We start from the raw sequence: 25,273 nt of genomic DNA, 5'->3' as shown, positions 1-25,273 counted from the left end.
GTTCTGACAAGGACAGTCCCAGAGCACATTCTAAAGCCAACAGTTAACCCAGGATCAGTCACTCAAAGCAAACTAAAGGAACTCAAATGACTAGGAAAAAAAGAAACCTTTATTTACAACCATAGAAGTCCCACAGGAGTACACACACCGTGCACAAACAAAATGAACCTGCAAGTCAAGAGTGCATGTGCTGGCCCTCAGTGTCCTATCCTCACCACCATCACCGTCACGTTGTCTGCCGAGCCCCGCTGCACTGCCTTGTTGGCCAGCCTGTTGCATGCAGCTTCATAGCGGGCATCAACAGCAGGTTTCCCTTCTCGGGTCTGGATCTTTTCATCCTACCAAAGGGATGGAATCTGAGTGATCAGGACATCCCAAGACACTACAACCAGGGAAGGGCCTGCTCTGTCCCTAACAAAAGCCCCCAATAGGGTTTATGTTGAAAGGGTACAAGGATTACTCCTGACACAGGGGCTATGGAAGTAGCGAGCAGTGGAGACAAGTGGTACACCCTCTAAGATGTCTCACCTCAAGGCAGGACAAGATGAAGTTCACAGCTTCCTCTGGGGTAAAGACCTTGAAGAGCCCATCACAGGCCAGCAAAATGAACCTACAATATTAGGAAGAAACAAGGGGGTTTCAGCCACAAGCTCTTGAACAGGAGGTGGCTTAAGGGACAGTTCAGTGGAAGAGTGGCTGGCTGCCTAACGTAAGGAAGGCCCTGGTTCCGTACTCAGTACCCTAAAAACAAAAATAAAAGGATAGTGGCACACACATATGTGATCTTGGTTGTCTAGAGGTAGAGAAGGGGTCATTCTGGCTACAGAGCAGGTCTGACACCAGGTGGGCTACAAAAGACCTTGTCTCAAAAGACCAAAATCAACTGAGATTGGTAGTACACGCCTTTAATCCCAGCACTCAGAAGACAGAGGCAGGAGGATTTCAAGGCTAGCTTGGTCTACACAGTGCGATTCTGTCTCAAAAAAAACAAAACAAAAAAATACCAAACCAAACCAGTAACTTTGTATCTATCCAACAACACAGCAGCCAAAAAAATTTAAGGCAAAAGAAATAAGTCCTTTTTTGAGCTGTGGGTGGGATGCTGTCCACTACAAAGGGACTATATTTTCCCAACCCATAAACAGAATCAGAGACCTTAACATGAGATGCTGCATTCTGGCACTTCAGGGACAAATGCGACAGCAGCAGCTATGTAGTGAACATACCCTGTGATCAGCCACCACAGGCCCAAGGATGGAGAGCTAAGGGCAAGCTAAGAGAGGCATCCTTGGGTGGTGCTTCACTCCTGAGGGCCCAAGATTCAAAAGTGAATACCCCACTTTCTAGTCTGAACACAGCTCACGCTCCCCATGATGACCAGAGGAAGACTCTGAGCATCCATGTTTCACTGTGGCAGCCACTGTTGTCCTGGCCTGGCTTTAAGGTAGTTAGCTGCCTTTGCTTCCTATCCTGTACACAGTTTCCCTCTTCTGTCAGGGCATGTGCCCAGCCATGTTTTCTGAGCACACAGCCCGAGGATGGGACATAGTGGAAACAAGATAAGCAGGCTACTCTTCCCAGTATTTTCAGTCATATTCAGAGTAATCAATCATACAACATGTACTTATAACACAGTCAAGGAGTTATGAAAGCAAAGTAGAGCCCCAGGGCAGAGAAAGCTATCAAGAAAATACTATAAGCGGCCTCTAGAAACATACCCCCAAACCCAGGATGGCTAACAACATGGTACAGGCAGGCAGGTGTCAGAGCAGGGCACTTCCTGGCAGGCCTGGGAGCTGTGCCAGGAGGCTGCCATATGGCTACTATTCTCTGCCACCCACACTGCTTCAGCTCAGTCCTGTTTTCTGAGCTCCTTCCACTCCTTCCTGTTCAGTTTGGCTCAGCCTTCACCATCCTGCTAAGAGTCAGGAGAGCTTCCTGCTCTGTAGCCTGGTCCTCAGACATCCTTGCTAGGCTCCCTGAGCTGCCCTCACAAGCCTGTGCCTGATCTACCTGCAACAGGCAACACCTGAACAGGAAGTCTGTCTCAGCCTCTGCCCCTGTAACTCTACATTTATGAGCTAAAACCCAAGATCCTACTCAATCTGTCCCCAGAATGCTTTCCACTCCCATTCCCCCTCTTCCCCCCACAATCCATCAAGTCCGGAGCCACCATTACTAGCACAGACCTGGCTAGTCACTTGAGCGGGCTGATATGAGTCTGGATGCCCCTCCCCTACTGCTAAAGCCTCCTAGCACAACTTCCACACTCCTGCGATAAACCAAGCATTCATCTCATTTGTTCCCTGACCACCGTGGATCCTATGAAACCAGAGACCATGGTCTGGCTTTGCACCCCAGGGTCAGGTGCATTGCCTACCCATCCCAAACTCCTCCAGCAAAGACAGCAAGAGAAACAAGGCCCTGTGCATGTACACCAACGCTTTTGGTGATCATTTGCTTTTACCTGTCATTGGGGGTCAGCTGGCAGCGTCTGATATCAGGCACAGATGTGACCCCACAGCGCTTGTACTGCCCATCTCCAATGGAACGGGATACCTCCAGCACGCCCAAAACACGCCCATCTCTAAAATGAGGGGAACAATGTCAGACTTTCATTTGACAGGCCAACGGTCCCCCAAAGCAGAAACTCGGAGATCATGGTAACTGGACCTGATATTTCTTTTTGTTTTTCAAGACAAGGTCCTGTTCCCCCAGGGCTGGAAACTCACATAGCTGTACACTTGTGACAACTGGCACCATCCATCCTCATCGCTGGTGGGCTCAACAGTGAACCTCAGTACAATCTCAGTAGCACACCCCTTCCCCAATTTCCCAGGCTCAGTTATCTTGACAGGATGGGGTGGGTCCTAAGCCCCTCCTTAAATGGCTGAGCATGCAGCCTGTGTTAAGGTGGCCAGGAAAGAGCGTGGTTTGCACTCTAATGAACTAGGCTAGGCTCAAAGGACCACTGAGGCTATGGCCCTAGATGCCGAAGTGCTTTCTTCACATCAGCAGTGTTACAATCACACTCACATATTTTCACCCAGACTTTTTGGTGAGGGGCAGGGAAGAAACAGGAGATGACATGAAAACAGGAAAAGGCACCTGAGGCAGACACCATGAACCAAGAGAACCAGTGTGGAGTTCCACTGTCCCCAAGAATCAACCTAGCCCAGGCTCTCACTGTGACCACATAGGCCCTCAGGCCACCATTTGAAAGACTTAGTAAATGCCAAAGCAGTGTGGTAGCTCAGTATCACTGAGGTTCCTACGTCATAATTGAGACGCTGTACAGGCAGACAAGTGGGACAGGAGTCCTTACTGGGCTGGTACTATAGTCCTGGAGACTATAGCATTTAGTCCAGCCTGTCACCCACAGCAACTCACTTCCACCACCCTAAATGTTTTTAATCCCTAAAGACTTCTGCTGGTACCTGGGAAAAGCAGAGCATTCTAGAACATATATTATTAGACTGAATTGGAACAGAGTACCTGGGAGCAATGCTCAACAGGAAGAGTAGGGGTGCTCAGCTTAGGAAGCAGCTCCACACTTAAGAGCACCTCCTCTGCAGCCCTCAGACCACAGCCGTGTACAGAGCCTTCCTACTCTAGTCCTCCCAAGCTAAGACTGCTGCTCTTCATGGATTTGGGGCTCAGCTGGCTACTGAAAAGAGTAGGAGACTGCTGACTTCTCTAGCATGTGCAAAGCCTACCATACTGCTGTGTGCGGCTAGGCTGCAGGTAGGAGCTCCATCCTGGAAAGCAGGTGCCCAAAGCCAGTGGGAACATGAGCATGACTATATATACGCTCTGGTCTCTGAGGGCATGAGACTAGCACTCAGCCCAGGCCCAGAAGCACTGCACTGTTGGACTGCCATGTCAGTGTCTTGGAAAGCCTCTCTCCCTGTCTGGCTAGATCTTTCCCTGTAAAATAACTTCTCTTTGTGCTCTCAGAGGAACCCCTGCAGCACACTGCCTTCATTATAATGATCACGTACAAAGTTGTTTATTTTTTAAAGAAACGCCAGAAAAAAAATTAGTAAAGAGGGATGAAAACATGCCTCTCTAAATGTCCTTCATTCGATTTGTTTTGAACTATGTGGTAAGGGAGTAAGAGATACACAACCACATTAACTATTTTAAACTGTTTGGTGGCATTATAGACATTCCATCACCACTGTCCACCCCTAGACTGTTCTCTCTGCCCAAACTAAATAAATCTCTGTTCCCAGTTAAGAGAACCACTAACTCATCCCTTTCCTACCAAGAAGGCTCATTTTAATCCCAAGCTCTAGGACTCTGGGTCCTCAACAGGGAGAATCATAGTGTCTGTTCTTTGTGACTGGCTTAGTCACTCCATACACTGTCCTTAAGATTCATCCATGTGGCCTCTATGAGGCCTTCACGCCTCCTGAAGGCTAGTAATACTCAGTTCTTTATAAATACAGGTTCGTTCTCCAGTCTTGTCAATGGATACCATACTGCTGCCCTCTTGTGGCTGAGAACATGGAGTAACAGTGGTTCTCACTCTTCCTAAATTGTGGGGCAGTGACCCACAGATTGAGAACCCCTGGTGTACAGGATTTGCTGCTGAGTCCTGTGTGAGCCCATGTGACCTGGGGGAACTGCAGTCTCCACAGTGGCTGCATCATTCTCCATCCCCACCAACAATGCAGAAAGATCACAATCTTTGATGCAACTTATAGAGGAAAAAAGCCTTGAACTGAAAACTGAACGTAAGGTAAGGTAGTAACAAAATAAGCAAGGTAGTAACAAAAGCACACTCAACAGTCCCTTCACCTATGCACAGCACTGATAGGATCCCCGGAGCACAGTCGGACACTGCTGCACCCAGCACTGTGACAGCACATCTACAGTGAATTACCTTTCAAGTGCAACAAAACACCAAGGAACATGTAAATTCTTAAACAGCGCTAACTTTGTACTATGATCTTGAAGCTATTTAGACAAAAACATACACTTTTATTACAAACCAGGTTTTCAATAGGAAATAACTACAAATATTAAATCAAAGAAGAAAAAGTGCTGTAATGAGAAATTTGGGTTAATGAATAGCTATCTAGCATGTAATTTTACGTGTATAGTATATTTTAACTTTGCCCCTGAACCAACTCAGAACGAATTAATGCCCCAATGAGATGAGCACTCAGCACAGGATCTGGTTCTTAAAGCTGGTGGCAAGTATGGGCAGGATAGTGAAGACACCCAAAGGAGCTTCCAGCAGCTGTGCCTGCAACAGCCTAGCACACCCATAAAGCACAATTCACATAGCAACTCACAGACAAGACACACAGTGGGGAGCAGAAAAAAGACAGAACCCTTACCCCACCCCAGGCCAGGACCTCTTTTCAGACTCTGAACAAACACTTAAGACATTTCCCCTACTTTTCAGAAGAAATCCTGCCACTGTACTCATGAGAGCCTTTCCTCACAGAGCACCTGAAATACAGAGGGAGGACAGCTGCTGAAAGAGCACCTGCGGCTAGAGGGAGGACAGCTGCTGAAAGAGCACCTGCGGATAGAGGGAGGATGGGTGCTGAAAGAGCACCTGCGGATAGAGGGAGGACAGCTGCTGAAAGAGCACCTGCGGATAGAGGGAGGACAGCTGCTGAAAGAGCACCTGCGGATAGAGGGAGGATGGGTGCTGAAAGAGCACCTGCGGATAGAGGGAGGACAGCTGCTGAAAGAGCACCTGCGGATAGAGGGAGGATGGGTGCTGAAAGAGCACCTGCGGCTAGAGGGAGGGCAGCTGCTGAAAGAGCACCTGCGGCTAGAGGGAGGACAGCTGCTGAAAGAGCACCTGCGGATAGAGGGAGGATGGGTGCTGAAAGAGCACCTGCGGATAGAGGGAGGACAGCTGCTGAAAGAGCACCTGCGGATAGAGGGAGGATGGGTGCTGAAAGAGCACCTGCGGATAGAGGGAGGACAGCTGCTGAAAGAGCACCTGCGGATAGAGGGAGGATGGGTGCTGAAAGAGCACCTGCGGATACAGAGGGAGGACGGCTGCTGAAAGAGCACCTGCGGCTAGAGGGAGGACGGCTGCTGAAAGAGCACCTGCGGATAGAGGGAGGACAGCTGCTGAAAGAGCACCTGTGGATAGAGGGAGGATGGGTGCTGAAAGAGCACCTGCGGATAGAGGGAGGACGGCTGCTGAGAGGAACCACAATGGACACGCCTCCGCAGCCCCTCTGCTGATTACACAGGGGGTACAATGCAGTGCCATGAGCACAGAGCTGAGTACTGAGACTCAGGACAGCAGTCTCCTGCAGGACAGGGCAGCTCCATAGCTTTATTTTCAGCACTGTCAATCAAACCCTGGGCGTTCATGGTAACAGGGTGGCTATGAAGATACATGCCAGGCCAAAATAAACATCTTTGCCAAAAACAAAAAAAAAAAAAACTGAATCTAAACATGAATTTTTTTTTTTAAATTAAGGTGTATGTACTCGTGTGTGTTTGTGTGCATGTACATATCTATGGAGGCCAAAAGAGGGTGTTGTAACCCCTGGAACTGAAGTTATGGTGTTTTTGAGTGCATGAGAGCTACGAACTGAACCAAGTCCTCAGTAAGAGCAGAAAGCACTCTTAACTTTAAGCCACCTCTCCAGCTCCAACAACCTGAATCAAAAGAAGGCTTTAACTCTAACTTCGAGTTTGTGGGAAATAGCTGGAAAGATACAGTGAAGAAACTGTTAATTCAGAATGTGGGTGGCTTCAATACCTGTTAGACTAGATTAATATAGTTCAAAGCCTAATATGAAATTCAAGTTTGAAAATAAAAGGGTAGGAGAACATGCAATTTGGAAAGGACATATTAAAGAGGGTTCAAAAGGAGATGGAGGGTGCATAAAACAAAATACGTAGCACACAAGTATGAAATTCCCAGTATGGCATGCACAGATGTCAGGTGTCCACACATCAATTTGCTTTACTATTTTTAAGTAATTTTTCTGTATGTTTGAAAATTTTAATAAAACTCGGGAAGAAGAAGAGAACCAGTTCTAGCTTTGGGCAGGAGAGCAGACCACTGCTCAGGGACAAAGGCTCGGCCAGTCTCTGGCCTCTCATCCCAGTTTTCTCAAAGGAACAGCTTGTTCAAGCCCCATCCACTGAGGCCCCTCAACAAGGCTCTGAATGAAGTGGAGACTGTGAAGTTAACCCAACACAGACAGGCTCTCAGCCACAGGACTTTCAATTTCAAAACATCCCAGAAGTTTACCTAAAACCAGTCTTCTGAACATTTATCTCCAACAGAATAAGAAATAAATAAATAAAATACAAATTGTAGAAAGAACCAGAAAACATTTATGGTCATATTCAGAAGTTGTTGTCCTTGTGGTAGAATATCCCTGCAGACAAGACTGAAGTACTCATTTAGGCTCCAGGGACACAAGTGATCAACTAGAGCAGTTACATGGCCTTTGATGACAGTGGTGGATGAACTGAAGAGGACAGACCAGGCCAGACATAGTCCTCTGTGTCAGAGAATCCCAAGTCAGCAAGAGCACAGCCCAAAGACATCACTTTATTAACTAATTTTTGAAGCAACGCCCACCACGTTGCCTAGGTTGGTCTTGAACTTAGCTATTACTGTCCCAGCCTCCCTGAGACTACAGGTACTACCACACTTAGCTCTGAATCTGTTTTTCTAACTACTTGGGATTTTTATCCCTGGTGGAAATAATTTATTCAGTGCAACAAAGGGCAGTATTTAAGCTAGGCACAGTAAAGCAGGCCAGGAATTCCAGCAGTGAAGAATTGGAGATCAGGAAGATCAGGAGTTTAAAGTCAAGCTTTGGCTACAGACTGAGTTCAGCCTGGGCTACATGAGACCCTGTATCAAAAACCAAGAGCAATCAAACAAACAAGGACAGTATTTAAGCAGCTTCTCAGACACAATGAAAATAGTAAGTGGTCATTACTGACCTGAGACAGTTCTGATCAGTTAGGGAGACATTATTTCTTGCTCATTCTGTGCCTCTCCTAAGATACAAATGAACTCCTACAGGTCATCCATATACACTGCCTCAAAATGTTGACTTCTGTGTACGATGCATGTTCAGTCCTCAAGTTCCTAGGACTCCCATAATTCCCCTGGATACCTGACATTCCCTCCGGCCTTCTGTATCCTCATGCGTTCTTCATACTGAGTTGGGTTGTGCTCTTTGCTGAGGCTTAAGGCTGCATGTTTTTGACTTTCCTCATTATATCGACATAAGATTGCCTGGGAAGGTAGAGATCACAAGCCATAAAATCCAGTGAGCAGTTTTAGGAACTAGTCGAAGGGAGAGACTTAACAATGACTTCACACTCAATCAGAATCCAGCATCAGAGAGACACTAGATAGGGAAGTTGTTGAAACACATTGTGGGTGAGAAATCCCCAGTTCTGGTGTCAATTCTGGCATAAATCCCGGGAGAACCCGGGCTCAGACTGGGTCTGGGTTTGAGGGCACACTTTCCTGCCCGTTCTGGTGGAGTCATTGTTCTAAACACTGAGATACTAAAACTACTCTACTGAGACTCTCAAAACATAAGCTCCACGAGGACAGGCTGTCACCTGAAGTTCACAGCTGCACCCCAAGCATCAGAGGAGAGGGGGTGGTAGAGGCTGCTTACGTGTGAGCACGACAACTGAAGGGCCCCAGAGCTGGGAGGAAAAGCAGCATGCCATTGCACAAGGCCATTTCCTACACTACCCTGGGCTTTCTCCCTGGGCTCTGCAATGGGCTTGACTTTTTACTTCCCACTCACGTGTTCAAAGTTACTCTGTGGTCACAATGTTTTGAAAGACAGTGTTAAACCTTCATTTAATACCAACTAAGATCAGAAAAATGAGGATCTAAGCTACTCGTATACTGATTTTTCACTCTAAACCATAGCATCACTTAACAGTATGCATACACGGGATGGGGGTAGGGGGTGTGGAGAGGATCTGGCTGTTAAAACAGATAGCCCAGGGTCTTATGGGAGAACAGACTGGCCTTTGGCTCAGCTGTTGATTCCTTCCAGGTGCACACTGGATCATTCCTTACAGCAACCCCATTAGAAAGCCCAACCAGTCACAACGCTTGCTGAGGTTCTCTCCTTAAGACATGCTATCACCTAAGCAGGTGATACAGAGCCACATACCCGACTATCTCCAAGGTTGGCAATATATAGGATGTTGTCCACAGCCAAGACACATGTGGCAGTGGATCCGTCCTTCCAGGCAGGCTTCCTGAGGAAACATATCAGAAACATAGTCACTACTATTGGCAAATGTCCAGAAACTAACTTCCAGAGCCAAGCAGCAAGTCTGTCAGACTAAAACAGACTGTATCCTCTAAACTACTTCATGGTTTGTTTATGGGTAGAGTTCCCTGCCCCTCTGTGTCAAAGGTTGGGAATTCCATGGCAACACTATTAGGAAGTGATGTGGACCTCAAAGGGGATGTGGAATCTTGCTGCAGGTGTGCCCTTGAAGGAAACTGTGGGGGCTCTAGCTGTTTTTTTTTCCTTGACTCTTGAGTCAAAGGGCTGAACTAATCGGGTTGCCCTATGCTGTGTCTGAAGTCCAGAGTGGGCTTGGAGTGCACCTTCAGTTCCAGTACTCCGGAAGCAGGAGGCAGAGGCAGGCAGTGCTCTGAGATCCAGGCTGGTCAGGGACACACAGTAAAATCCTCTCTCAAGAATGAAAACAAATGCCAAATAATTCTTTCTAACATAGCCTGAGTCTAATCTTTCATTATTATTATGCAGAAACACATCTTTTTTTAAAAAAAAATGTTTTTACTTTCTATGTATGAGTGTCTTGCCTGCACGTGTACAAGTGCACACCTGGGGCTCCTAGAGACCAGAAGAGGCAGTGAATACCTTGGTACTGGAGTTACATAGTTTTGAGTCACCATATTTGTAGTAAGGAGGCCGCTTGTTTTGTTCCTGGCTGCTCAGGAACAAAACACACAGAAACTGTATTAATTAAATCACTGCTTGGCCCATTAGCTCTAGCTTTTTATTAACTAACTCTTACATATTAATTTAACCCATTTCTAGTAATCTGTGTATAGCCACATGGCTGTGACGTGTGGGTGCTGGAAACTGAACCTGAGCCCTCTGAAAGAACAGCCAGTGCTTCTAACCACTGAGCTATCTTTGCAACCCCAACATACATTGTTTAAAAAGCACTTTTTCTTTTCCTGGTTTTTTTTATTAGATTTAAAAAAAACTATTATTGTATGTATGTGAATGGTGTGCACACGCATGCATATGTGTGTGCGCATGTGTGTGAAGGGCAAGGCCAACTTTTGGGAGAGTATCTCCTTTTATCATGTGGGTTCCAGGGACTGAACTCAGGTCATGAAATTAATGGCAAGCATCTTGACTCACTGAGCCATCTCACTGACTCCACATTCTCTTAACTAACGGTTTTAAGAGCATACATGATAGTAGGTACTTTTGAGACAGGAAGCACTGTGCTAAATAGTATCACAAGCCCTGGACAGTGTTCAGGAAAATACCACACACTTAACATTCTGCATGGACTTATACTCACTGGCTTGAAGCCTGCTTCAGGAACTCTTCATCGGTGTGCTTAAACGTATCTAGTAGGCATCTCTTCACAGTTTTCTCCACACTGATCACATCTCCTGGTGGAGAAGGATCAAACAGAGTAACCTCTCAAGAGGGAAGACTGCTGCCCACTGTGATTCTGTTAGTCATTTACATAGAATCTTATTCCTAAGCATGTCCTTATCAACACTGTTTCCCCACCTGTAGGAGCGTCATGTGAATTTGGTTGTACTGGTTTTCCCAGTGTAGAAGCAGACAAGACACTAGCTGTATCCCAGATACTTGACAAGAAGCCAAGATACAATGCTCTATCCCCATAGCCCCTTACTTCTGACCCCTAAGTTCACTCCTTAAAAGCCAATGACTTTTTGTTATTGTTAAGACACATTTTCATGTAGCCCAGGCTGGTCTCACTGTGTAGCTGAGAATGACCTTTAATTTGAGATTTCCTGCCTCATGAACCATCACACCCAGTATATGTGGTCCTGAGGAGAGAGTCTAGGACGTTATGCATGATAAGCAAGTAAACAACCCACTGTGCTATACTCCAGGCCCATCAGTGCGTTGCCAAAGCACAACAAGCTACTTGACAGACTCTGCTATGCAACAGCAGAGAAAAGTCAAATGTTCACTCAGTTCTCAGTCTCACCTTTAGGAAATTTCCTGATTAAGTTCTGGTGCAAATTCTGTGCAGCAAATTTTGAGGCCCGAATTCCTCCATGTCCATCAAAAACAGCAAAGTATGAAACCCGAGTACTGGAAGAATGAATTAAAAATCAATTACATTCTTAAAGCAATGATCACACCTCTTCACTGAAGCTTGTTTTTTTTAATTCTGAGACAGGAGCTCCATATTTAGCCCATTCTACATCCAACTACAATTGCCTCAGAGTGTTGGAATTACACGTAGGCATCACCGCATCAAACAACGAACATCCAGACAGAGCAAGTCACACTGTTGAGATACCAGTGACAATGACATGCAATGGGAGAAAAGGTAGTAACATTTAAGAGAGAAATATTTAAGTAACTTTCATGCATTTTAATTGTTAGAAACTCAAATTTGAGTCTGGTATAGCAGTTCACACCTGTAATCCCAAAACACGAACGAAGGCTGGAGCAGAACTGCTAAGAGTTTGAAGCTGGCCTAGGCTACACTGTGAGTTCCAAGACCAGTCTGGCCTACAGAGTGAGACTCTGTCTCAAAACACAAAACAAAATGCCATTTGTTTCTAAAAGTAAGCTAAGCTAGAGAGATGGCTCAGCAGTTAAGGGCACTTATTGCTCTTGCACAAGGCCCAGGTTCAGTTCCCAGCACCAGATGGTAGTTTACAAACCACCCATAACTCTAATTACAGGGGACCCAAAGCCCTCTGTGGGCACTGGGCATGTACGGAGTGCATATATACATACATATTTTCATAAATAAAAGTTTAAAAACTAAACTATATGATTTTTCGGAGAGTGAAATTAGAATTCAGAACTTTTATCCCATTTAAATAAGACTTTGCTTAACAAGAAAACAAAATTACTCATCCAAAACTCTGGTCAAAAATGTCTGTAATAGCAAAGAGAGAAGTTCCAGGATTGTTACTTAAATGTTGAATAATATCTAACTTCAAAGCTTATGGTGATAGTCTTATTCCTATTTCCTATTCAATTTTTGTCAGAAAACCCATATATAGTAAAAGCCATTAAAAAAAAAAGCTACTTAGGAGTCAGGTGTGGTAGCACATGCCTTTAATCACAGCACTAGGAAGGCAGAGACAGGCAGATCTCTGTGAGTTCAAGTCCAGCCTGATCTACATATTGAGTTAGCCAAGGTTACATAGTATGACCATGTCTCCAAAATATAAAAACTTAGTTCAGGGGCCAACTAGTTGGCTTACTGGGTAAAGAGTTTACCTCAAAAGCCTGACAACCTGAGTTCAATTCCTGGAACCAATGGATAGAGAAAACCAACCCAACAAAATTGCCCACTGACCTCCACACAGGAACCATGTATAAAGGCTCTGTCCGTGTCATAAACATACACAATAATAAAAATTAATTTAAAAAAACAACAGAAAGAAAACTGCCTATGAGAAATGATTTTAGTGTTAAGATCACCTTTCTTACAAAGAGGACCCTAAGAGAGACATACATGAATCTAAATAGAAAGGAGAAAAACACAAGATCTGCTGAGTAAACTGGGAGCATGTGGTTCATGGGAGAGAGCAGAGAGAGGTGAGCAGAGGAAGGAAGGGGAGCAGAGAAAAATATATAGCGCAATAAAAAATTTAAAAAAAAGATCACCTTTTCTTTGAATTGTTTTGTAATGTAAGTCATGCTCCATGAGAAAACAAGCCTTATCTGCCTTACAAACTTGCAACCTGTCTTTGTACAGCTGGGTATTATCTGGGGAGACTTCCTCAAAGCCCTATCCCGGCTTTGAAATCACTATGTTCCTATCCGCCATCATCATTCCCCAAGGTGCTTTCCTGGTGCTGAAACTATGTTATCTCTGTCATGATCACCATAGTGATGAGCTGGACAACAGCTGTTAGCATACTGTATGTTAATGATCAACTAGAGTCAGGGAAATACACAGTATGTACACTATGTAATTCTCAATTATAGAAATTACAGATAAATTATCTAATTATTCAAGCCATGATACTATATATATATAACAGAAGTCATGCAATGTGCAACTGTCTGCTTGTTTTTTCCGGGTCTGAGAACTGATCAGAGGCTTCAGTTCCCTGTGTGCAGTTGCAAAACCACCGCTTTCTCTCTTCCAGGCCATTCTGGTCTTTTTGGTCTTTCCGGGCCCTTATTATCTATCTGTACAGCCTCTCCCAACACCATCAGACTCTGATGGGTTTGTTTTCTTGTTTTGAGGCAGACCCTCAGTTTGTAGTTCTAGGCTTGCTAGGAACTTGACATCCACTGAGTACTGGGATTTCAAGATAGGATGACAAGCATGTAGCAGCACACCCACATTTCCTGCAGACCTTACTCAGCAATTTCCAATCCATCTAGGACACAGAGTAAGAGCGTTCTGCCAGGGCTGACCAGTCACTGTGAGAGTACAATACCATGGAGTCCACAGCAGGGAGTAAACCCCACTTACCACTCAGGTACAGTTCTGCTGAAAGTTCAGGCTGCACAAAAATCTTTGTTGAGGGGCAGTCCCAAGCTTAGCAATGGTCTCTACCCACCAAATACCAATAGCAACTGCCTATTCCATTGTGACAACAAAAATATCCTAAGATGTTAACAAATACCTCAAAATAAGTTCTTCCATCTAAGATCCTCTAATGCAAAAAGCAAGCCATTCATTGCATCAGTCTTTCTTGGAGAACCACCTTTACCCAGTTCAAAGCTTAGTAGAACAGAGGAGAAACAAATGTCAACCAGGTTTGTGGGAATGCAAATACTCACATAAGGGATGATGGAGGCCTACACTCCTCAGTGATGTCATTCAGGATGACATGGGCATCCTGCATCTCCTCCCTCTCACCCTTCCGCTCTGCCACATAGCCTTTCAGACCAAAGATCACTGAAGAGGCTGAGGAAAGAAAAACAAAAAGCCAATACAAAACTGTGCCTTACCCTTTAGAAGCCCTAGTCCCAGAGCAAATAAGAGGTACTATGGTGGCCTTGCTCAGCAACATCATGGTGGTACAAATAAGCAATAGACCTCAGGGCATCTCGCTAGTTATAAGTCAGAAGCCACAACCAAAGTGCTGCCAGAAAGCAAGGAGCTGTGGCAGACATGTGAAGTCAGTAGCAAGCATAGAAGAGCTCCACCTAAGGCGGTGAGAGTCAAAGAAGTGCTGCCTCATGCAGAGGTGGGACTGAGGACCAGGGAAAGATCCCTAAGTGTAAATTTAATCTGGTGACAATTTAATGAGGACAGAAAACTCCCATTTCTAAGAAATTCAAATCAGTGGAGTTGCCAAATACTCTGCTGGAGACCCTGAAAAACGCACATCTGCATGCTCTAGGATGCCAACAGTGTAACAGTCACTTTATTCCACCTGAGGAAGTGAAGGGGCAGGGAGTCTGCTGTAGTATGGAAGGTGTCAAATGCAGACTCCGGCTAGTTTAAGTTCTCTGCTGATTCCTGCAGCACTTCTAGAAGAGATGCTCTTGGCCACTGCCACCACACTATTACACTCTCACTGGGGTGACTTGTGGCGAATGACAGAATGAAAGAAGAGAAAGTCCACAGCCATTTCTCAGTCAGCAGGAGAAGAGAAAGTCTACAGCCATTTCTCAATCAACACGAGAAGGGAAAGTCCACAGCCATTTCTCAGTCAGCAGGAGAAAAGAAAGTCTACAGCCATTTCTCAGTCAACACGAGAAGAGAAAGTCTACAGTCATTTCTCAGTCAGCACGAGAAGGGAAAGTCCACAGCCATTTCTCTCATACAAAGCTAATCAAGAGTTTTAAAACAAAGACTGGTAGTCAGAATGGATGGTCAAAAGTCAGTCATTTCTGAAGAAAAATAAGGGGAAAAAGCATAGGTCCTTCTCAATTCTGAGGAGCAATGTGGTTGGTTTCCTGTCAGGTCAGGCAAGTACATGAAAAGCAAAGGCAGTCTTAGAAATTATTTGCAAAAGGAGGTTGAGCCCACTTCTTAAACTCAGACAAGTACTACAGTTAGGAAGCCAGGACTGTTTTGCTCTGGGATGTTTAAGGTATGAAATCTAATACATTTGTTTTCAAACTGTCTGAAAACCTTTACAAACTTTCTTTTCCACAAGCTCTTCACCGCCATTCTTCTCTTCCTCGGGAGTTTTCCTCTTTGCTCCTTTCCCCTCATTCTTCACCACCTGGGAAAGCGATGTGCCAAGAGAACCTAGAAATGAAGTAAAAGCCAGACAGAGACAGCTATAGACTGCAGAAAGAGTCACCAGCAGACCAGGCTTCATCCAGTCAAGCCCTAGACACACCAAGGCATTTAGACAAGGACCAGCACATACAGTGCCTAGGCCTAGGGCTTCTGGTTGGGGAGGTAGAAGACAGGGCACATCCATGCAGAATGAAGAACCTGAGAATCTCTGTCCCAGAGACTTCTCTGCAGCAGAACTTTGTATATAAACTTAAACTTTTAGCCTGTAGCAGATTCATGATGTGTTACATCCACAGACCCTTAGAGACTGATAGGGAAATTTCCAAAAGCTGTATGCAAACTCATATGTTCTCAAACAAATAACAGGTTCCTAGGAGGCTCAAAATGAGATTAAAAGGCAGAGTGTTCCTAGAGCTGTCCCTACCTCTCTACTCAGGCCATACCTAACTGCCCCTGCAGTGCTCATGTGTTTGGAATACATAAGGTCTAGCTTCAGTTCCCAATCTTCTAGCCACAGTTTCTTCATCCACAACATGGTGAGAGTATACCATCTTCAGGAACTACGTGAATGTCAATAAGGACAAGAAACAAACCATCTATTGTGGTGTCTGTTATGTCAAACGTCTGTTAAGTGTTCTCTATGGCCATTCATTCAACCTACTTTTCACCAAAAATGAAAAAGCTCTGTGCTAAGATTCAACGACTTTCAAAAAGAGCGTATTTCCACAATGGTATTACAAAATACATGACACCCTGCATAAAAGAGCACCTTAATGAGAAAATGTCATGGCAATTTACAAGAGTTTCCCAATGTCTCCCCATCAGCATCATGCTGCTCCCTTTCTGAGCCCCAGTTTTCCTTTCTGCACCCTTTCTACCTTACGCTGCTGTTACTGACCTCCAGGTGAAGTCCACTGCACCACATGTCTGTACAGGAAAACTCTTCACTAGGACTTACCTTACAGTCTAGCACATGGTCAACTCCCACAAATGCTTTCTGCCCACTTGAGCAGTCTTCCAAGCAATCCAAAAATTGGGCACAGATTATATATGCAAAACAGTGCTGTGCAACTCTTCTAGTTGGTACTGTTTTCTGTCCCATGAATAACTAAGACATTAGTATTCTTAAATCATCTTTAAATTAAATCTCTAAAACACTTGTTTTGCATATTAACCCTTATATAATTAACAGCACTGAGTTTGTTAGGAAGTTTTCAAGGCTGACTAATACAAACATGCTGTAACTTTTTGGTATGAGTCTACAGCCCTGAGAACTTTGGCATTTTTATATAAGACAATTAAATGCTTTTTCTAAGTGAGCCTACTGATTTTACAGGGATAAACCTGTGAAACAAAAACTTATTTGAAAAAGTAACAAGTGTTCTTTCTATTCAGCAACAAATGGAACTTTTATCCACAAAACAGGATCACCCGCAGTCTCTCCCCAATCTATACCACAACAACTCCAAGCAAGAGGCTGTCAACTAGACGAATAACCAGTCTTTGTCTATAACCTAACAGTATACCCATCATTCTTCCTTCCTCCCTAACAGGACACAAAAAGAACAGAACACTGTCATCTATCTGTCTGTGGAGAACAAAAGATAGATTTAAAAAATTTTGGGGGGGGGGGGCGCTGGAGAGATGGCTCAGTGGTTAAGAGCATTGCCTGCTCTTCCAAAGGTCTTGAGTTCAATTCCTGGCAACCACATGGTGGCTCACAACCATCTGTAATGGGGTCTGGTGCCCTCTTCTGGCCTGAAGGCATACACACAAACAGAATATTGTATACATAATAAATAAATAAATATTTTTAAAAAATTTAAAGGTTAATATCAAAGTTCAGAGTGAATTTCTGACCTTTTTCATCACCACCATCATCATCTACAGGCTCACTATGCAGCCCAGGCTAGTCTGGAACTCAAGTTTCTTCTGCTTTAGCCTTCTGAATGCTGAGATTCCAGGCAGGTATCTCAATGCCTGGATCTCAATTTCTAAAAGTCAACCTAGCAGGTGAAGCCAAAGTTAAAAACAAGAAACAATATAGCAATGCAGTGCTGAGGTCTCTAATCTTTGTCTCTACCTGAGGGTGCCTGTTCACTTTTAAAAGACCTTACCTATTCTATATTTCAATGTCATTCAAATTCCTGCTGAAACCTGTGGATACAGTTTACACAGCCACAAAGGAAGGATTATCTCCATCCATACCTTGGAATCTGTTTGCCTACCTGGATCACCACTGCCAGCAGGTGGGAGGTCATCGAATAGTAAAGGTCCCCCAGATCCTGAAACAGAAGAACCCAGAGTGAGTCCAAAATGAACAACCAGGCTTCAGTTTCAGAATCCATCCCACCAGGACACCTATGCAACAGGTTATTGAGACAAACTCAATACTTGTGTCAATCCAGTGCAACTCATTCTGCAGGGAATAATATCAGGAACCTATTTTAAAGTCCTATAATTTCAAAGGAAATAGAAATTCTGTCTTAAAGAGCTGAATTTTACTCAACTAGTAAAATACTGAACTGAACAGAGAAAACTGCTCATCATGTCTGTGCAGCACTTCTCAGGGTTAGCTACTGCAGGTCTTTCTGCCTTACCTGAGGCCATGGGTTCAAAACTTAAAGACAGCCAACACCTAAAACATCTGTGTGTTAAAAATGGGGGAAAGGGAGAAAGATTGAAACAACTACAATCCCAGGATGAGTAGATGTTGACACACACCTGGGAAAGCCTGAAGACTGTACCTGAATCAGTACTGCCGGCTGGGGGCAGGTCCTCAGAGAGCATGGATCCTTCCTGTGCTTCTACCCCTAAAAGAGAAGACGTGTTAGAGAGCAGACGGTTATCCAGGACAGACTTCTACAGGAACACTGTGCCCTCCCTGCTTTGAGTTTGATTACTATGAGCCAGACTTTCTCCTTTCGGTTAAACAGACTTTTTTAAAAATCTCCTTTGGATAGCTATTTACTATGGAAGGGCCAGTTTCCAACAATCACAGTCAACATAAAAACAATGAAATGGCACCCTAGTAAGTGTCAAATTAATTTTTTTTCTTTTTGGGGGGGAGTAGGGGGGAGAGAAAGAGTCTTAACATATAGCCCTGACCTGAAACTCTCAATGTAGACCAAGCTAACCTTAAATTCACAGAGCTCCTGCCTCTGCATCCTGAGTACTGGGGTTAAAGGTGTGTGAGTGCCACCACTCCTAGCTCTTCTTCCCTTTTTCCTTCCACCCCAGCACTAAGGATGGAATGCATGCTAAGAGTGTGTTCTACCACTAAACTACACATAATGTACCCTTGTTCCTAAAATCTTCTCTTAAAAGAGAAGACAATTTTTGTACCTCAATGTGGAGCTGAGAAGCAGAGGGAGCCCCCAAGTACTGAATGCTATTTTGGTGACTTCTGCAATAGGAGAACCTACTATAACTTGGTGTCACCAGCAAAGTGAATCAGTGGAGAAAACAGAAGTTTCAGACAGCTGAAGATGGACAGGCCTCCAAAAAAGTCAAGAAATGTTTCTGGTTTGGGTTTTTTTGTTTGTTTGTTTGATCAATCTATGAATCTGAAGATTTAAATTCTAAATATCTATGTCCCATTACCATTTTCACATAAAATGTAACCACTATTCCTTACTCCCCAGCTTCTAAAAGTATTCCAAAATTCTTAAACTACTAAACATATGAACTAAGACAAAAATCTGGGGAGAACATGCTGATGGAGTGGGGTGAGCAGACCCTGACTACACTCTGTGGGAAACTCCCAAAACAGCTTGTTTTCAACTGCACATTACTCTAAGTTAGCATTATGAACCCTTGTGCTGCCCTCAGCCTCACCCACTGTGTATCCCTTCATCCAGGAATCCTTGCTCTCCATGCTGCCTGTCACTTAACCACTAAAAAGCCATTAGTGATTAGTGGCCATTTTAGTTATCAGATTGACAGCCATAGAATTACACCATTTATGTTCAAGCAACTTTTATTTTACTTAATAATGTCCCCAAAGCATAGAATTCTTTAAAAAGTTTTTTTACATCTATTTGATTTTATGTGTACAGATGTTTTGCCTGAATGTATATCTGTGTACCATGTGCATGCCTAGTACCCAAAAGTCAAAAGAGGGCATTGAGTCCTCTGGAACTAGAGTTGCAGATGGTTACATGCCATCATGTAGGTGCTGGGAATAGAAAACTGTATCCTCTGCAAGAGCCAGTTTCGCAAGCCCCCAAAGCACATACTTCTAATGATATATTATGAATATTTTATTATTAGTTACTGTCAATCTTTTCCTGTGTTTCATTTTAAAATTCAGCTTTATCACAAAACTATGCAAAGAGAAGAACGAGAACATAGAGTTTTACATTTTTAGTATCTACATGGGTTTTTAGAATGTATGGCTGGGTATAGATGACCACTATACAGCATGCTTACCTCCTACAGTGCCCTTCCAGAGGTTCAATTCCCATCATATACAGACCTAACACTCAAACCTTTGTTCTATTGCTTTTTTCTTAGACCATATGCAAAAATGTCCTCATGTAAGTCAGTTCACTTAAATAAATTTATATTCAAGAGGCTCATCAATATCATGATTTGGTCTCCATATAAAGATGAGATGGTATGGTAGTTTGAAAGCAAATGGTCCCCCACAGGGAGTGGCACTTTAGGAAGATGTGGCCTTGTTGAGTAGGAACAGTCTTATTGGAGGAAGTGTACCTTTGTGGAGGTGGGTTTTGAGTTTCATATATGCTCAAGCCATGCCCAGTGAGACAGACCACTTCCTGCTGCTTGCAAGTTAAGATATAGAACACTTGGCTACTTCTATAGCACCATTTTTGCCTGCAAGTCACCATGTTGGATCCCAATTTACCCTAACTGTGAAAATATAAGCCACCCCAATTAAATGGTTTTCTTTCTTTGTAAGAGTTGCCATTGCCATGGTCATGGCATCTCTTCACAGCAACAGAAACCCTAACTAAGACAGATGGGTATCAATTCTCCTTTTTACCCTATGACTACATGTGTTTAAGTGTGTGTGCTCAAGTGCCATATGTGTACATGGAGGCCAGAGGTAGATGCTAGCTGTCTTCTTTGATCTCTCTCTACGGGGTCTTTTGAACCTAGAGCTTGCTCATTTAGCTAATCTAGGTAGACACTTTGCTTCAGAAATCCATCTCTGCCTCCCCAATGTTGGGATTACAGTTGGACCATCACGCCCACCCTGCAATTACATAGGCAGTGGGGATCTGAACTCATCTTTATACTTGCATGGAAAACACTTCATCCACCAAGCCATCTCCCTAGCCCAATTCTCCTCTTTTAAAACAAAAATTAGAATTTATCAATTCCAAGGAAAGGAATGTCTTGGGGATATTTAGGTCAGAAGTACCTTAATATATACAACCCCTTAAAGCTAACAAAATCTCTTTTGCTTTATTCCCATATTACAAATGAGAAGATATGCTCTGTCAGGATTCCCCCAACAAACTGAGGAATCACAAATGATTTCATTTTTCTCAAGAGACACAAACTGTATGGAAGCAGAAAGCAGAAAGCAAAGCTGCCCCCTTGGTACTAGTGAAGGACTGCTTCATACATACATGTCACCTCACCCAAACACACCAACAATGCCCGGTATACTTCACAGTGTCTCTAGAATATCTGTACCCAAAACACAATAAATACTGCAAAAATGGCTCCTAGATTGTATCATTTAAGCAAGTATAACTAGAAACCAGCCTGCACATGTTCAGTACAGCTTTAAAAAAACCTGTTATAATTTGTGGTACATTGAATTGACAAGTATGGATTACAGACACAAAGAGCTACTCTATCCTAAGAAGCAGAGCATTAAAGAGTTCTTCTCTATGTAAGAATTCCTCTTCAAACCCCTAATATTCTATCAGCTCACTTCCAAAGGCCCAACAATCAAAATGCCCATTCCCCTGACACTCAAAACTGTATTGGGTTAGGGGGCTGGTGTGATGGTTTGGCAGTTAGAGCACTTGCTCTTGCAGAGGACCCGGGTTCAATTCCTAGCACCCACAAGGTGACTCACAACAATTCATAACTCTCCAGTCCCAGGGAATCCAACACTGTCCTCTGACATCTGGGGATACCAGATACATGTGGTGTACACACATACAGGCAAAACGCCCATACACACAAATCTTTTAAAAATGAGATAATCTAGAACAACCACACCCCGTTCAGCGGGCCAGGACACCAGCAGGCCAAGCCACCAGGCCAAGCTTGGCCGCCTCTTAAGAAGAGAGGTATGTATATTACAGCAAAGAGGCCAACCTGACAACCAGCCCTTCTCATCTAAACATGGTCTTTCCACTACCACTGTCCAATAGAGAAAGCTGTCTTTATACAGGTAACGTGTATTTTCAGTCCTTACAGACACTCCTCCCAGCAGATTTACTGCTTCATGCTAGCCTAGTCTTCCTCTTCAGCCATAACACTGAGAGTGTTCAAACAGCACTGTCAAAGAACAGTATGTTGTTCTTTCTCACTCTAGAATACCATCAGAAGTACTCCAATTAAACATGGTGAGATTACCTCACGTTTCATTGCCCACAAATAAGAATTAGATATAAAACAAAATACTTGGTGCTTATAAAGCACTATACTAAGGTTTCTAAATATTTTAAATCAATTGATTACTATAATAATTCTACTATAAGGTACTGATAAATAAGCAACATCTTTTAGGGAAAAATTTTTTTAATTGATATATTCAACTACCAAAATCTTTTTAAGTCCTGGGGCAAAATCTGTTAATTTAGTGCAACAACTGAAAACATATAACATACTTTTTCTACATGTTTTACAGGTCATAAAAATGTAAGTCTTGTGGGTGTGAATATAAGATGTGATACTAAAAAACAAACCAAAAATTCAACATAACATGCCCATGTGCTGAGTGGTGGCATCATCTTCCACCATACACTTGGCACTTTTTTTACAAAATCATTTCAACTGGTTTTAAATTGCTGTTACAGTGCACATCTCATGGATGTTACTAGCCAACTTCTACAACACCCTGACTATGTGCTCCAACCTGGGCCATGTACTGGTACTTTATCCATACAATAGCTATAGAAGGCTCACTCACCCACAAGCCAATAGTTCCTGAAGGCAAAAGGGTAGTACAAAGTCAGATTTGAAGACACAGTCATGCTCCACTTCCACACAATTCGTGAAAATGGGTGGATTTTTTTTTTTGATCCCAGTACTATTTTGGAAAACTATTACACTGACCCATTATGTATGGATGGATCATGTGTGGTCAGTCTCACTCTTCTGACCTTAGCAACTCACATGATTTACTGGAGCAAAGTATGATGTCGGAACATGGTCTCAGAATGGAGCCCTGTGAGAATTCTGAGTGCTGTGAGAAAGCACTCTAAGAAAACAAGTCGAGTCTTGTGACCTCAGTTTCTTTACGACACAGAATTGTTCTTGGAATGTGTTTCCATGCTCCTTCCAGGTGTAGTGGACAGGAGTGATTTTACTTCAGATTACTGCCTGCTGCTACTACTCAAATGTTTCTATGCCTCTATGGAAAACACATTTTTGCCATGTGCAGTTTGTCCTTGTGACTGTACACTTTACTCATGTGATTCTTCTTAACCCTCAGAGTATAAACTGACTGATGCGCTGAACAAAGTTGAGACTTTTGTCTGCCTCATTTATTGGCTCCATTTTCCCAGGTCCCACCACCACCAGCTAGACTGATAAAACAGCATGGTATGCAAATTAATTTTTAAACCATCTAAATCATATTAAAATTTAAATCATTTTGGAGCTAGACATGATGGCTCAGCAGTCATGAGCACTGGCTGCTCTTCCAGAGGACCTGGGTTCAATTCCCAGCATTTACACGGCAATTCACAACTGTCTGTTAACTATTCCAGGGGCTCCTACTCCCTTCTGGGCCTCTGCAAGTACTAGACACACAGGCAAAACACTTGTACACATTAAAACAAAACCTCCCCTTGTTAAAGTGTTTGGTAGCTATTTTGTGGGTACTGTTGCTGTTTTTTTCAAACAAAGTCTCACTATGAGGTCCAGACTGGCCTGAAACTCAAGATCCTCCTGTCTGGGCCTCTACAGAGTGCTGGGGTTACAGATGCTTTACCCAGGGCTAGGTTCATCTAGTCTGTTTTAGCAGCTTGCCACAGTAACTTTGAATCTCAATTCTGCCAATCTCTTTAGTATTTAGCCCCCAGCTTCCTGTGCGGCCACAAATTCTGAAAGCCTGTCTTGTTTTTAAAAGTTCAGAATACACGGTTACAGTGTGAGCATCCTCCTGGTAAACAAGAAGCACTTCCCAAAGGCACTCCTAGGGACAAAGGATCTTAAATACCCCACCACCTCTACACAAGTAGGTCAGCCCGGGCTGAAAGCTGAGCTTGGGAGGGCAAAGGGGCAGAGGGAGGCAGGAAGGACCCTCTGCACTCCATCTACTAAATCCCAAGCTTTAATAAGGAGTTGTAAGGTTTTATGTCAAGAGAGCCTTGACCTAGGAAAAGACCCAAATTAATTTCGTATAAAAAGCAACAGGAACTACCATGATGAGAGATGTCCAGGCACACCTAGTAATCTAAATTCTGCCCGAAGCGCATTCAGATACAGGTTATATCTACTCCAATGACAGATGTAAGACTACCCGTATAAAACCAGCTTTATTCACAACTCTCAGGGTGGTTAGCTTCAAAAAGTCACATTCAAATTCACTGACTCAAGACCTAGTTACTTAGAAGCGCCTGTTACCATCAGAATGGTTGGTGGGAGCAAGTAACGGTACCATTAGCCCGGAGCAACGGCAAAAACAGGACACTACAAAGCATCTCAATAAAGCTTGGGGGTGCGCAGGTGAGAAGCCAAAACACAGGCCCTGAAGAGGACAGAACAATGCCTTCTCGTGACCCCAAGCCCCAGCACTCCCCCACGCTAGCCGGCCACGCTCCGGCAAGCTGGCGATGTGAGCCCTCCCTCCCTTGTGAACACACTGTTTCCTTGTCTGGAGTCTCTGCAAACCATCAGGCTCTCCATCTCAGTCAGCCCTCCCTAAAAGCAGCCTCCTTCCCCAGTCTCTCTGATCAGACCTCAGGTACCGTTCCACTAGGCGCTCAGGGTTTCTGAACGCTCCGGAGGCAAAGGTTGGGTCCTCCCTACCTTCCTATTCCCTGTCAAAGGCGTTCCCAAAACGTGGGCTGCACACGCCTCCCGGGCTGGCCGACCACACCGCCCTGCACTGACCGTGCAAGTCCCGCACCGAGGGAACGGGAGTCGAAACTTGTTCTCTAAGTTCTCGGGGTTTACAGCACGCAGTTAGGCCCGGGACCAGAACACCCGGCTGGGTCTTGCTGTGGTCAAATTCCACTCAGGGTGCCCCGATCTTTCGGTGCGGGGCTTCGTGCGTGGGCCACGCGAGGCCGGGACCCGACAACCGCGCGGTCGCTGAGGCCCCGGGAGGCACAGGCCGAAGCTGAGGCGGCAGTGGCGCGAAGATGGCGGAGGCCGCGCACCCCGGCGCCGCCCTCTTCCACACGCCGCTTACCGGCAGGCGGGCGCGGCGCGCGCTCGGGCTCCGGCAGATCCCCGAACAGGTCCATGGCGGCGGGCGGCGGAGCGGTGGAGCGGAGGCTCCGCGCTACCCTGGGCGGCGGCGGCGGCGACGGCAGCGCCGTCAGTCACCGCGCTAGACCCTGCCAATCGCGCGCCGCGCAGCCGCCGCCCCAGAGTGCTACGCGCGGGGGGCGTGGTTGGGCTGCGCAAGCGCAAAAGCGCTTCTGGCCTGGGCGTCTGATCCTCTTGACAGTTGACATGGTGTTTCCCGGGAGGA

The 25,273-nt window shown here is 44.6% G+C and overlaps 1 protein-coding gene across 1 annotated transcript; it reads right to left on the bottom strand.

The window, feature by feature from the left end:
* Positions 1–91: 91 nt before the first annotated feature.
* On the bottom strand, positions 92–25,162 carry Ilkap (ILK associated serine/threonine phosphatase). Its single transcript, XM_075951196.1, has 12 exons — positions 24,989–25,162; positions 18,165–18,230; positions 17,646–17,702; positions 15,304–15,423; positions 14,001–14,127; positions 11,224–11,330; positions 10,558–10,651; positions 9,156–9,243; positions 8,127–8,248; positions 2,468–2,587; positions 529–610; positions 92–338 (listed from the first exon to the last, which is right to left on the bottom strand). The coding sequence occupies exons 1-12, from the start codon at positions 25,041–25,043 to the stop codon at positions 198–200; spliced, it is 1,179 nt and encodes a 392-aa protein (XP_075807311.1). The 5' UTR covers positions 25,044–25,162; the 3' UTR covers positions 92–197.
* Positions 25,163–25,273: the final 111 nt, after the last annotated feature.

Source organism: Microtus pennsylvanicus, chromosome 17 (assembly GCF_037038515.1).
Source record: "Microtus pennsylvanicus isolate mMicPen1 chromosome 17, mMicPen1.hap1, whole genome shotgun sequence".
In the NCBI taxonomy this organism is placed as follows: domain Eukaryota; kingdom Metazoa; phylum Chordata; class Mammalia; order Rodentia; family Cricetidae; genus Microtus; species Microtus pennsylvanicus.
Note: the sequence above shows the minus strand (reverse complement) of the source record. Positions and strands in the feature narration are given on the sequence as shown.